This window comes from Gobio gobio (genome assembly GCF_949357685.1).
Source record: "Gobio gobio genome assembly, chromosome: 17".
NCBI classification, from domain to species: Eukaryota; Metazoa; Chordata; class Actinopteri; order Cypriniformes; family Gobionidae; genus Gobio; species Gobio gobio.
This window is the reverse complement of record NC_137110.1, coordinates 14,897,985-14,913,559: the sequence shown is the minus strand read 5'-3', so window position 1 is coordinate 14,913,559 and position 15,575 is coordinate 14,897,985. Positions and strand designations below refer to the sequence as shown.

Genomic DNA, 15,575 nt, shown 5'->3' with positions numbered 1-15,575 from the left:
TTTCCTGCACACTTTGCTATAAAACTTCAAACTAGCATGTTAGCTAAATTTAGCTAACGTTAACTCAGCCCAGCGTTAATCCCCAATCCGTGTAAACAAATCAAACCTGTTAGCCTGTCACTTACCATGCTCGGTTAAACGGTCAAATATGGAGGAAAAGCGGCTCTATATGAGTGTAAGAAAACGTGGCGTTCATATGTATCTTCAACAAATATAAATGTAAAATAAATGTACACTTTATCCAGTCGCGCGTCGCCGTTATCAGGATGACAGCAGCGGAAAACAGAATGAAGTCGCGCTGCTCGCGCACTTGTTTAAAATACCGCAAAGCTTATCGGGAAACAGCAGGCTCAAAGTGGAGCAAAGGAATCATGGGTAATGTAGTTTTTAGAATTCTTACACATCAACGAAGTCGCTACTGATTTCCTTAGTAATAGTAGTATTTTTACGGTCTATGGTAGTAATACATATACATATGAATCTTTCGGAAACGGAAAATAGAAGGTGATCTATTAATTGAATGTATTTAAATGAACTGAAACAATAATGAAATACTGAAAGAAAACATACAATTTGTTTTATAAGATTTTAATGGTCACTTTATTATTATTCTTACCAAGACCAAGTGAAGTACAAGAATAACAATATTTATATGAACGAATAACGTTTTGCTGTAAAACTAATCAGGAAGGCCAACATGTAGGCTATGGCGAATTCATCATATAGGTCCCCTCTGGAATTTCTAATGGGAATTTCCTCAATAATATTCTATATACAGAAAAGTTATTTTGAATTAATGAGTAAAATAAACTGTGGTCAATGTTCATGTTTTCTTCAACAACATATAACAAAGTCATACCGCTCAGACATAAAACATTAAACTATAATGTAAACTGTAAAGTTGCTTTAGTTACCTTATAAGGACTTGCTTAAAATTGCAAGTTGGAGTTGTTCAGTTTCACAACAAGCTCAACAGCTCTCATAAGATAAACTCAAGGCTTTGTGTTCAGCATGCATAAAATACATCACCATATTTATAACAGTCCTGTTCTCCTGAATTGCAATGTTTTTTTTCATTGCTAGCTTAGAATATACATTTTAAAGAAGTTTAAATTTGCATAGTGTAAGATGTACACTAAAAAAATAAAACAAGATATTACAATAGCAAACTTCGAGAGATCCTCTCTCAGAATGTTAAATAATTTCAGAATGCTGCTATGCGTCATTTTGCAAATGCAAAGGGTTAAGCACCGTTGTTGTGGCACCTTTGAAAAGAGGATTCTGGACCTGCATTGAACAGAGAAACATTGGATTGTTAAATCGTCAATCTGTTAATTCTTTAAATTCATAATTTTTGAATACACAGGTTATAATTTGCTTCACATTTATAGCCTAAACTTCTAAATGCGTTTAAGAAGTGTGTCTTTGCATGCACCTCACCTCGTTCCATTTGGTCAGGTTCTGCGCTTTGACGAAGTTCTGATATTCTCTATAGTCATACAGTTCCAGCAAGGCACGGTATATAATTATTATTATAAGGCCAATAAAAATGATGCCTGACACAGAGCTGCCAATTATAACTGCGGTCTTATCAATGGAACCTACAGAGACAAAAAACAAAACATTTTAACTTTTAACATTCACAGGTACGTCAATTGTGTGTCATACAGGTATATGTGTGGTCTAATCAAATAAAGGATTTTTTACAAACAATATTATATTTGAATACATACGGGGCAGGTCCGCATATCGAAGTATAATTTTGCCCTTAGCACCAAATTCCACTTCGTATGAAATGGCATCTTGATATGTGCAAGGCAGCTCATGAGTGCCATCAAGACGAGATATTTCAGCATGGAAACAGTTCACAGCACAGTCACTGGGATCAGTTTTACCAGCTTCCACATGACATGCCACACAGTCCCTACAGACACATTAAAACAGAGCAAGGCAATTGTCAGACACTTTTATCCCAAGGGACTAGTACATTGGATTCGAGGTATTTTATCAGTTCATGCATTCTCTGGGAATCAAATCCATTTAGAGTTGCTAGCACCTTTCACAGAGACTGCCCTAACACTATCTGAATTAATTTTTTCCCACGCTGGTCTATTATTGTGGTAATATATTTCAGATCAATGCGGCCCTAAAAAGAACAAACTGTGGCTGGGTGCTTTACATGTCTACCAGACAGTCTATTCCAGTCTAAGTGGGTGGCCAGAATAAGCTTTAATGAGGACCACATATTATGTCACAACTCAAATGTCTTGCGATGCAACACTATCATTATTAAGTTTATGACTAATAGAACAAACACTCAGAGGAAACCTAAAATGTGGTTTAAAGAAGATACAAACCCACACACAAATGCACATCTCACTAAAAAATCATCTTGAAACATAGATATCAGATCACAGGAAGAGGAAGATACTCACTTAAACATCATGCAAGCATTGATGAATATAGAGCAGTCATTTCCCCTGAAGCCTGGGTTACACTGACACTGGTTGCAAGTGCATTTGCCTTGACCGCTGCAAAGCCCCTTGTCATTAATACACTTGTCTTGACTGGGCGAGCACGCGCATGCAGGCCCCGTGTAGTTTTCCCAACAGAAACATTGTCCACATATACAATCTCCTTTATCTATGACGAACACATTCAGGAGTAGAGTTTTAAAGCCAGAACTTACAGAAACAAACATATTAAGGGAAAATATTTGTCTAAATACACTCCATTATACTTACCATTACAGGGCTTGCCATTTTCGTGTTCACAACTATTGGCATCACACTCGCAATACTTCCCCCTGTAGAGGTGTTGACACATACACTTGCCACACTCACAGATGCCGTGCCCACTGCAAACCAGCGAGTTGTTGTCAGGCCGACAGGATGCCAGCATGTTGACAGTAGAGTCTGCATCACTCTGTTGCACACACTCGCAGTTCTGACCCAAATGGCCTTCGTCACAGCTAATAAACACATTGAAAAAATTCAAGTGAGACGAATAAACATTTGAACATAGCACATTTACACTTGTTTAAAAAAAATCAGGTATTCACTTAAAATATTTAAATATATTGATGTGTCGCTTTGGCCTTGTATTATTTTCTTTCTACTGTGAAAAACAAAAGGAGATGCTGATTTTCACTGGGAAGTCATAAAAAAGTATCACAAAAGTATCAAAAAGTAGCCTTCTGAAAAAAAAAGATTAAGTTTTGCACTCATATTTTAAGTAAATTTCAAATTACAAATTTACAAATTTTGTAAAATTAAAAAAATTAATATGTTAATTTATCTTGGCCACTGGCCAGTTTGAGTTTGTTGATTAATTTCTACTCACTCATTTGAAGTTTACTTTGCAATTACTCACTCTTGTAAATTGTACTCAAACAATGTAGCACTTATTAAGCCATGCTTTATTTATGTGTTCCTTAGAAAAACAGCACAGTAGATTTCTTGTTACACTTAAGGTATCATATCTACACAATACCTCAATAGTTGTTACACAATAACAAACGGTAACAGTCAGTAAATGGTTTTTGACTATGAATAAGGTAATTTTGAGTAGAAAATGAACCCTGGATGTCACAAAACAGCAAGATACTAAACTTAACAACAAAAGCAACGACTCATTTTATAACTTAATTTTATAACTTTGATACTAACTCAAAAAATTATTGTAAACATAAACAATTCCAAGTACTTAAACTTATAAGTTCAAGCTTTAATTCCTACAAACTTGAATTGAGTACTAATATTATAATAATAATAATAGAATTAACTTTTTTTATTCTTGTCTGAACTAACTTACTCAATGTGGAAATTACATTTTCTTTTTGTTTTTTGTAGTATTTACTTCACCACAGATTCATTTTTATCATGCAATCGCTTTTATTTGGAGGATTAGACTGTAATTAATTTCCTTCACACTCATATTTAATTAAAAAATGAATAATTTTGATATAATTTCATGTCAAACCCCATTGTTTCTTTTATGTCACGGATTACAATTCGTATTTGAGACAACGAATTCGATTTGTGAGCCGACACCTCTGGTGCTTTTTTGTCTTTTAGAAGATCTCCTTTTGTGTTTCATGGAAGAAGAAAATAATACAGAGTTGGGTAAATTCTTAGGTCAATTATTTTTTTCAATTCAAATAGGCTTTAATCATGGCGTCTTCACAGATTCTGTCAGCTGATGTAGTTCTCTAGTAAGACAATAGGGGGATCTACCTGCACACGCCACATGAGAGCGCTCCTTTACCGTTACAGTGTTTGGAAGCCTTCTCTGGAACGCCACAGTCACAGTGACACTCTGTATCCACTGTGATCTTCACTTCCTCACTGATACCTTGCATTTTGATCCGAAATGTCTGAGGCTCCTTCAGACATGCAGACATGTTCAAACGTACTTGGAACTTAATCTATAAAAACAATAAATCACAAAGAAAAACAAAACTTCTTCATTCTAATCAGACACAACAACAAACATTCCTTGTTTCTGATAATTACGAGGAAACCACTGATGGTGGCGCTCACCTTCTCATGCTTGATACCTTGACACTCTCCTTTCTCCTTCCATTCAGTATCTGCCTGATTCCCATTACATGTAGACCTATAGGACACGTCCAGTTCTTTTGGAGCTCCTTCCTGCTCTAATACCAGCGTGGATGACAAATTCTGGCCCACATAAACATGTATATTCAGTATGTAAAAATATACAGTGATATATGAATTAATTAAAGCAAAATGCCTTTGCCATAAATACTGTCATGTAGTCATGTTTGTATGATTTTCAATAAGTTGAACAGTCAATTGTTTCATACCATGGTCAAATATTTTCGTATAATGACCACTAAACTGTACAATTGACCGTTATCCTTGGCAAGCAGTTTCTTAATGTTTCTAATATGACTTTGCAATCACATGATCATAATAATGATCACATAATAAGATAATTTAAAATTAAATAATTCCATATATGGCAATTTGTTTATTGATTTATGAAGTAGGTGATGTAACAGGAACAAACACCTACATGCAGTTTCAGTTATTTGGTCAATTATTTAACCATTAAGCAGAAGTGGAAAACAGCGGGGAAACGCTGACTTTTTTGTTCAAACAGCCACTTGTAATTACTGTTAGTTCAAGTGTTAAGTAGGGCCAGTGCACAAGCCACTAAATAGGGTCAAAACACAGGATAGCAAATGATGAAAACACTCACCCCATAGGCTTCAGAGATGAGATCCACAACATTACTAGAGTCCTTCTTTAATACACCAACCACTGACTGAGGAATCAATGCACTCAATGCCTGTGAATATGTTTGTGTGTGTGTGTGTGTGTGTGTGTGTGTGTGTGTGTGTGTGTGTGTGTGTGTGTGTGTGTGTGTGTGTGTGTGTGTGTGTGTGTGTGTGTGTGTGTGTGTGTGTGTGTGTGTGTGTGTGTGTGTGTGTGTGTGTGTGTGTGTGTGTGTGTGTGTGTGTGTGTGTGTGTGTGTGTGTGTGTGTGTGTGTAAGATGGAAAAAGAGAGATCAATTAAATTATTAGTAGTAATTGATGTATTTAAATATCTAAATGTATATGCAATGCTGTTCAAAGGTTTGAGGTTGGTAAGATTTATTAACGTTTTTGATCAAATATACAGTCAAAACAGTAATACTGTAGCTGAATTTTCAGCATCATTACTCCAGTCTTCAGTGTCACATGATCCTTCAAAAAACATTCTAATGTGCTGATTTGGTGCTCAATGAATATACATTTTTATTATCAATGCTGAAAACAGTTGTGCTGCTTAAGAATTTAGTGTTTCAGTATTGTTTGATGAATTCTTTACTGCCACTTTTGATCAATTTAATGCATCCTTGCTGAATAAAAGCAAAAAATCTTACTCACCCCAAACTTTTGAACAGTATTGTAGTGTTATATTTCCCTCAAACCTTATATGCTGGATAGATGTCCTCAGTCACAGCAAATATGAGCTGAATATTGTTATCCTGCAGAACTCTAGATACATGGCCCACCGACGGGTAATCCTGTAGGACAAATTAATGTAATCTTTGTCATCATATATCATACTTATATTCCTGTTAAAGTTAGATTTTTATTCCTTTGACATCAATCTATAATAGGAAACGCATAAAGAATGTTCATCATACAGGGCCCTATCATACACCCGGCGTGACGCAAGTGTTTTTTGCTAGTTATCACTTTCCTGTTTAGTGCCACGTTGTTTAAATAGCAAATGCACTCGCGCCCATTTGTGAGTCCATGGGTGTGCTGCTCTGAAAACCAGTGTGTTCAGGCGCATTGTTGGCGCATTGTTATTTTGAGGCAACTGAAGTTGACTGACCAACTAAAACCTGGTCTAAAGTCAATGGCGCAATATTCTTTTTGTTATTTAAAGAGTGCATCAGTAATATGTGCCTTAGGCGGGTCCAAAACATGCGTACACATAGCAGCACAAAAATGTTTAAATATTACAAATAAAATGATTCCTCTCTGGAGAAGGGTTCAGTCTTTCCGTTCGCAAATTCCGCCATGTAAATAGCGAATCGGCCATGGTGCAAGCGCAACTGTCTTTTAAAGGGAATGGGAGATGAGACTCTGATTGTTTTATTGGATGTTACACCCAAAACACACCCATCATGACTCATTAAGAGAATAGGGACAACCCCGTTAGATTATGCACCGGGCACACTGACCATTTTTCCCATCATTAAACTAGCAAAAGTTGGTTCTGACACGTCGCAAGTGCACTTGCGCCGTGCGCTTTAGACCATAGATCGTTAAAATAGGACCCTAAATGTGCAAAACTCACATAGGCTTTTCCATTATAGGAACCGGTATTATTAAGATGACACTGTCCATTATGTGGCTGAAAGACACCACCAAGTCGTCCATCTCCTGCCATGTGGAAAGTATCATCAGATGTGTAAACCAGAATGCGTGTCACATCATGCCATTTAATCTTCTCCTGTGGTGAGAAATGGAAAAATAAGGCAGCTATTATTTTTAAGCTTTTCACAGACACTGGTACATCTTTTACACAAAAACAGAAAGTTGTGGCTGAAATCTTTACATGTACAGTACATTCATTCATTCATGGCAACTCAACTCTCACCTTACAGACTGCCGCCTGCATTATGGCATCCAGACCAGCCTCAGGAGCGTCCAGGTTGCCAGAGATTTTCTGTTTGCTAACTTCTCGTTCAAACTCCTTGACATCGTTAGTCAGTGGCAGGACATTCCGAAAACTGAAAGCAGGTTGGCAGGTTTCCATAGGATTGGGGCAGGGGTTATTACGTCTTTTCTTCACCTGACTGACATATGGCAACATCTCCTTATCGACAAAAGACCCGAAACCTGAAAGATGGAGAAAGGGCTTAGGATAAATGAAAGAAACATGGCTCTAATTAAACAACTGCATATTATTTAATTGCAGTTTAAAGAGGTCTATATTAATTGCAAATTACTTTTTTTTATTTATTTTTTTATTAAGCAATAAGGTAACATTTTTGGGTTCAGTACAATTTTTGTGTGTTTGAAAGAAGTATACTCAGCAAGGCTGCATTCATTTATTTATTTGATGAAAAATAAAATAAAACAATAATATTGTGAAATTTAAAATACCTGTTTTCTATTGTAATATATTTTAAAATGTAATTTATTCCAGTGATGGCAAAGCTGAATTTTCAGCATCATTACTCCGGTCTTCAGTGACACATGATCCTTCAGAATTCATTCCAATTTGCTGATTTGGTGCTCAAGAAACATTTATTATTATTAACAATTCTAAAAAAGATGCTCAACATTTTTGTGGAATCCATGATACATTTTTTTAGGATTCTTTAGTAATAGAAAGTTGTAATTTAATACAAAAATGTAATTGACTTTTATGTGAAATAGAAATCTTTTATAAATGTCTTAACTGTCACTTTTGATTAATTTAATACATACTTGCTAAATAAAAATATGATTTTCTTTTAAAAACTCTTACTAACCCCAAACTTTAGAATAGTAGTGCACTTCAAAATAAAATATTAACACAACGTTTGATAACTGAGTAAATATTTTCAAACAGAGTATAACCTGAAATAAATATATTTATATAGAAATGTCTTTTTCCAATCCTGGAAATGCAATGTGCAACACTTTTATTTAGAATGAATTGTCTGTGATCCAGTAGTTCAGATTATTTTACACTTTCAAAAATTGTAAATTGCATTAAAAATTTCACCAATGGTCAGCTACCAATGATGTTAGTATTTCAGTTAGCGATTCTCACCGATCCGGATGGTCTCTGTGTTGTCCTCCAGCTTCTTGAGGATTTTCTGCCCCAGGGTTTTAATTTGCTCCAGATCATCTTTCATGGAAAAGCTCAGATCCATCAGGTAGTACAGATCTATAGGGTAGCCCTTAGCCCTCTTAAACTCAATTGTGAATTCATATGGAACTCCTGCACATTTGAAATAAAAGGATTTAGAGAGTGCATTCCCAATATACTATTGACTAACAATGTTAAGGGGAGTCAAAAATATGATATATTGTGTAAGATACACAAGCCTGTGTATCTTTGCTGTATAATATTACATCTACATACTAAAGAGAACAATTACACTGAAGTGTAAATACTCTGCATATGGCTTCAAGTTTATGTTTAAATATATTGCATCATGCTGCTGTATGTCTGAGTAAGCTCACCAACTCTGAGTGTAATGTTGATATTCTGAGGTTTGAGTTGGACCACATATTCAGCATCGTTGCTGAGGTCACTGTTCTTCACATGGATCAAGGCATGTTTTCCAGGATTGATCACATGACCCATTTTACAACTCCTGGCCTTAAGAGACTCTGGAGAATCACAGCGCCGTTCATTAGACTCTCCTGATTTCAAAAAGTTCTGTATCACAAGGAAATTTGCATTACAAGTACAATCAGTTATGAAAAAAAAAAAATCATAATAATAATATACCAAAAATGTGCTTCATATGGGAACATCTAAATGAACTGGTTTTCTTCAAGTGAAAAACAACATTTTAAATATTATTATGGTATTTATTATACGTGAATCAACCTACACCAAACCTACATGTTATGGGTCAAATCAGGGTAGAAATAACGATTTAAGCTAACAGTCACATTTACAATATAGGAGGGAGGTGCTGTTTTGTTAAAGTTTCAACATTTTCTTTTATTAATATGATCAAATAGTTGGTTCTTTATCCAATTATACACATTTATCAATTGTATAAGTGTTTATTTAATTGATTTATTGGTTTTAAAATGCACAAATGGTAAATATATGCAATAGAAACTACAATAATTGCACAAATTGTTTAACGATCCATTTAAGGCTTCAGAAATTGACTAAACAAACTTTGAGCATACTCTACTTTAAATATAATTTAAAGAGTTTAGTAGGAAATAACACCTTCACAACAGATAAGCTACAAAATATTGCATATATAGTGTTGTAACACTGCCTGGGTTTGGAAATAGGTGATAGGCGGTTTTGACATTCACTTTTTTGCTCACCAGCCACTGTGGCTAGGGGTTTTCCAAAGTTACTAGCCACTCAGCATTTTCACTGGCCACAATTTTGCTGTTTGGAAATTACATTTTATATGATTAAAGTTGACTTTGGCATGCTTAAATTACTTGATTTTGAGTCATTTTACTTGATTTAGAAGATTTAAAACCCTTTCAAAGTTTCAAATGCAGAGTGACCACCCAAATCAAGACTAGCCTACATTGTATATCAGCTGGTACGTGCTTAAGTGTTCCTCCAGAACCAAAACAACAAGCTTATGCTGCGTTTACTCCATAACTAGGTCTACTGTAATTTGTTAGAGATGGAAATTCCGTGATGTTATACTTGCAGCGGTTCGTGACTCGAATTTATGCGTTTCAATAGCACCACTATCAATGCCGAAATGTTATGTGCTTTTACGCGTAAGGTAGTTTAACGCGTCTCTCGTGACGCTTTTGTTTGCTCCCTGCTGTACGCGTTCATGTGTTTTGAAGGAGGTGTAGCTTTGGAGAGCCTCTGAAGGGATGGTGGGATCTTATGCTTTCAAAGCTGGCTCACTATTGCTAGCCTCTCTGAATATTGCCTACCCTACCTTTAAACTTAGTTCCTAGCATGCTTTGCGTCAGACTGTATAAGGAGAATAAATGTTGAAATGAATTGTGTTTTTGCACAAGATTAATATAGAGAGAGATGTGTTAGTGAAAGACTGGAAAAGGCTTTCTATACCAAATTGTCTGACTGAGGAAAAAATAAAAGAGATTAACATCTGAATCCACTCATACAGTTATCACTGTCATCCGAGACAACGTCACACTGAGTGAATCATTTGAGAATGGCTTTAATCCACATCCATTTCCTTTCACCTGAAACTTCCCTCAAACTCCTACTCCCTCTCCTGCTGAGATCACCTGAAATACACCCAAAATCTATTTGATTTAAATGTCAGTTCTCACTAAACAGTATTATATGTGTTTGATATCGTTTGAAATGTCTCAGTGCGACTGGTACAAATATCGTATCACCACAGAAGTAAACAAGAAGATAACAAGAGTTTTTAGAGTTTAGAGATATTTTGCTCATTCAGGTGGGTTTGGCTTTTGGAGCCATTTGGTCTCGTCAATACAGGTCATATGGGATAGCGATTAAATCTAAATTACCATTGTTAACATGTGTTTCCATTTGAAAGAGATTTCTGTCTTGGTCTGAGCAATATAAGGAAGTGTGACAAAAGGTTCAGGGCTTGATACTGTAGTCAATTCAGCCCATAACGTGGAATGTCTATTAGACGCTCTGCGTTATGTAATATTCAGAAGTCAGGTATGAATCTTCCACTCTTTAGGCTACTTCAGAGTATTTGATGTTATGTGTGGATTATCTTTGAATTGATTATGTAATTGGCATTATACATTTACCTGACTGATACCTGACCTGACTTAATAAATTGTTACATTTTGATCTAATCTGACTTACTCTGAAATTATTAACGACCTCTAGTAGATTATGGAACGGTATCATTTCAACAAAGGGTTAAACAGAATGATTAAATGTGTGACTAATTATTAAATATAAGTGACCAAACAAACAATTGGCATTCTAACCTAAATTCGAGATTATGATAAATGGAGTCAGATAAAAGATGAATTGGAAATAATCCCTTTTGCCCAGCTGAAAAGACCGAACCGTGATCGTTACCTACATTGGAACGAATTCAGCGACCTTACATTAGTGATGTATGTGCGAACAGGGTTAGCATGTTATTGCTAACTAGCACTTAATCATAAATGTTCTGTTATGTTGGGATTTACAGAGGTTTCTGTTATGTTGAAGTTTCATAGGGCTGCCATTGTGGTGAAGAGCAGTGTCTGCGGTTAGGATGAGGATGGGCTGCAAAAGTTCAAGGCTTAATACTGAATGTTGATTACGTACAAGCAAGTGTATAGAGATAGACTCTTTGATAGATATTAATATAAGCTAGCATGTTATTGCTAACTAGCCCTTAATCATAAAGGTTTGAGTTAAATGGATGTTTATGCAAAAACACTGTATGACTCAGTTTATTTAATATTTCAACTGAATTGTAATTATCATGTTTGTGTAGTACAACATTTTGAAGATCTACTAACTTAATCTTTGAGTTAGTTAACTCAAAATAAAATGAGTTAATGTACTTAAATGTTTTGAAGTAATCAATTTCCACAAATGTTTTGTGTATTCTGAACTTAACGGTTTTTACAGTGAAGCAGCTGTTTGGTTTGCACAGAGAAACATGCTCAACCACAGGTACCACAGCAGGAAAAGAGCATTCAAAAGGGCACAAAAAGTTACATGTGAATGCTTTGTTTTTCAGCAATTTCTTTTCTCAGTTCTCTTCAGCTCTGACAAAGGAAGACATCTTCTCCATCCTAATCATGGGAAACTGATTCTTGTGGCAGGTTCAATTAAACTACATATTGATCCATTCACATGATAACCTACCGTCTGTGTGCACCACGCACATCCAGGACTCCTTATGCATTCAGAACATGAAGCCCGAGATTGACAAAGTGGTTCCTGCCCTAAAATGCACATACACTTTATTAAAATCAAATATCAAAAGCATCAAAGACTTGTTTTGCTTTTCTAAAAAGGCATGGACTGTATACAATGCGCATTACCTTGTATACAGTGAAAGAGAACTGTCACAGCTATCACAACAGCCTTCATCTGCAGAGAAAGAAAGTTACAATGACAAAAAGTTCATTTCAAGCTTGTCGAATATATTATAATATGAAATATACTTAACTTACTAATACTGTATTTCCAAGATACTGTCCAGTAAACTCAGAATAATACAGAATAAAGTTTCCTACTAAACACTCAAGATGTTTTCTTATTTCTAATCAAAAAAAAGACTTCCTTTTAAACTTTATTTTTTTTTTCTTTTTACACAAATAAATCTATAAATAAATATTTAAATATCTGTGTTTTGGGACCAGAAAAACAAATCACATATTATGTTCTCTTTTTACATTTTACAATTGCGCTTTTGTTAAAAAGACAAAAAAGGATTTCTACACGTGCGTGACATACTATCATATGACAGGCACATGAATAAAGAGAAACAGAACTAAATGCTTAACATATTAAAAAACACAACTGCACTTCCGCCACGCTGTATAGCTACTTCTCATTCATTTGAACATTCGTAACACTATAGACATCTGACAATGAGTCAGGCGTTACAAGCATCCGAGAACCAAGGAGGCAGACATACAAAACCACAGTATGTCACTCTTCCTCTTTATCGCTCAACATTAACTAGGCATAGACCGGGTGAGAGACAACTCATCCAAGGGTGAAGATACAGCACAACCTGATTTCACCAAGTGCAACATGTTCCTGGATCAATATCTTTGTTGATTCTGGAACAACATTCCAATCGACCAGTCAGATTTGAAGGACAAGTTTACGGTTTATGTCAAGTTTTGGCTTACAACCAGAAACTCAGCAAAATCAGAATGTGCGAAAATTCACACATTTTAGCATTCTTCCTAAGTAGTTACAAACTCAACTATAGGTGCAACCGTCAACTGTATTTTTTAAGTACTTTGTTTAGCGAGTGAAAGGAACATCCTCATATTTTTAGGTGTGGGTTGACCCTGTTTCAGTAATGGAAACATTCAGAGTAACAGTGTTTTTATTATTACTGCACCTGATGTTTTTTATTTTATTTTTTACTTTAGTAAAGCAAGCAGTAGGGCCTTCTAACAGACAACTGGGCTATATATATATATATATATATATATATATATACACGTTTTATATATATATATATATATACATTCCATATTGTAGTAGACAACTATGTAGCTAAAATAATTAGAGCTAGAATAAAATTTACAGTTACAATGACCTAGTAATCCATAATTAAATACAGAAACAAAGGTTTTGCAATAAGTTTCAGAATTTTTATTTTTATTTTATTTAACCTTTATTTATCCAGGTAAACTGTTTGAGAACCACTTCCAGAAGCTTCAATCAATGTAGAAAACAGGAAGAAAGAGAACCCATAACTACAGACAATATGAGAAATAGCATGGAAAGAGCTACAAAATAGGCCTATAACACCTTTTTACCAATATGATAGTTTGTATGTTTAGAAAACCTTGAAACTATTTGTAGTGAAAGTGAGAGGGGGAAAAATGTAATCCACTTTTATTTTATTTTCGCGGTATTGAGGCTAATATATTAGCTAAGACAATAGCAATGTGTAGTTACAAGAACACCCAAGTACTGGCACATTTATTTCTTCATGTAAATATTGGGTTCATACATTACAGAGTTAATATGTCGTTACTTGCCATGTAAACATAAATTATTTTGGTAACACTTTATTTTAAAGTGTCCTTGTTACATATGTTACATGTATTTATAATAATAACAGTAAATTATGCATAATTACATACAAACTAACCCTCAACAAAACCCTAACCCTACAGTAAGTACATGTTGTTAATTAATATTACTCAGTACTTAAATATATAATTACACTGTAACAATGACACCTTAAAATAACGTGTTACCACTGTTTTTAACTGTTTTTTTTTTAACTTAATTTTTTTAATTTTTTTTTTTTTAAAGTGGGACACCCAACCAGCAATTATATGTTGGTCTTTTACCGTTTCAGCCCTACAGCAGTTTCCTAAAACAATTCAACAGAACTTGCTTTTCTCCTAATTTAAATGGTACTTTACAAACTATTATAAACTAAAACTGTCAAGCATTAACAAAACCAAGTAAATTATACAGAATTCATATCCAACACAACAAAATCTATTAAAAGTTGAAATCATTTTAATCAAGTCTCTTACCGTAAATGTGAGATGTCGTGTGAAGCGTGATAATGCGAATTCAGAGCGTCACTGGAGGTGTTATCATCATTCGCGTCAGCATGTCTATGGTTGCGTCTCAAAATCTAGTGAGCTTCCTACCTAGACAGCATTTATGGTCGCCACAGACACGTGCAGCATGCTGGAGCAGGGAACGCGGCTATGATGCTCAGTAAATACTGCGCGTGTATGTAAGTGCACATTCTCAAAGATTTCGCGCGCGCGCCTATGATGTTTAAAAATGCTGTCTAGATAGGCGGTTCAATAGGATTTGAGACAGAGCATATCGATCATATCACTGAGGGAGCCTACCTTGCAAGAGCTACATTGTGGTCACTTTAGTTCACCTCTTCCTCTTCCTGTCTATTTTGGTTGTTCTTACTTTTATAATTTCCCCCCACTAAGCCAAACCTAACACGCTTCAAAATATTCAAATAAGATAATAGTATTCGCTCTATACAATTTGCTAAGAATGATATTTGCAAAGCAAATGTTATTAACGTTATAAACATTTCACCTGTTTAGTTGTCACCACATGGCGGTGCTCTTTGTAATCTCATCAGCAACGAGTTTTCAGCTAATGGATATGTCGAGTAACTTCTGAAGTATTTGAATCTCACATTTGTCTGACAATTCTGCTTTAGAAAAAAAGTTTATATACACTGCCAAGTCGCTGTTTGGATTTAAATACACGGAGAATAATGGTGTCAAAATTGTAGCCTACCTTCAGGGGTACAACAGCTTTTCGCAGGGGCAGCACCCTTAAATGGACATCTTTGTACTTTTTTTCATTTATTTATTTTTACCACAAAAAGGTTCATAATAGTAAGGTACGTATTTGTACTCTAGGGTACTAATATACACCATTTAAGAGTAAAAAAGGTACAAAGATGTCCTTTTAAGGGTACTGCCCCAGCGACAAGCTGTTGTACCCCTAAAGGTACAATTTTGACACCTGTTTCCTCTGTGTTGGCAAATGCTTGAGAGTCTGTGATTGGATCATTATTGCAGTGATTATTATGTTTCTAGCATGATAAATGTTTGGCAGCAGCTCTTCTAACCCTAATTGATGGAGTGTAGATTTTCATTTCTTAAACAACCATGTAGGAAGAGACATCATGGCATATTCCAGGATGACAATGTCAAGTTTCATCAGGCTCAAATTGTGAAAGA

The 15,575-nt window shown here is 35.2% G+C and overlaps 2 protein-coding genes across 2 annotated transcripts in view; both read right to left on the bottom strand.

The window, feature by feature from the left end:
• Positions 1 to 15,575, bottom strand: part of chchd4b (coiled-coil-helix-coiled-coil-helix domain containing 4b) — a 616,826-nt gene that overhangs the window by 360,709 nt on the left and 240,542 nt on the right. The gene's annotated exons all lie outside the window — the stretch shown is intronic.
• Positions 581 to 14,726, bottom strand: itgb7 (integrin, beta 7). Its single transcript, XM_079841594.1, has 16 exons — positions 14,385 to 14,726; positions 12,189 to 12,237; positions 12,010 to 12,089; positions 8,706 to 8,904; positions 8,290 to 8,460; positions 7,126 to 7,367; positions 6,823 to 6,978; positions 5,942 to 6,037; positions 5,227 to 5,316; positions 4,542 to 4,682; positions 4,236 to 4,426; positions 2,745 to 2,971; positions 2,436 to 2,643; positions 1,734 to 1,924; positions 1,441 to 1,601; positions 581 to 1,287 (listed from the first exon to the last, which is right to left on the bottom strand). The coding sequence occupies exons 2-16, from the start codon at positions 12,235 to 12,237 to the stop codon at positions 1,216 to 1,218; spliced, it is 2,274 nt and encodes a 757-aa protein (XP_079697720.1). The 5' UTR covers positions 14,385 to 14,726; the 3' UTR covers positions 581 to 1,215.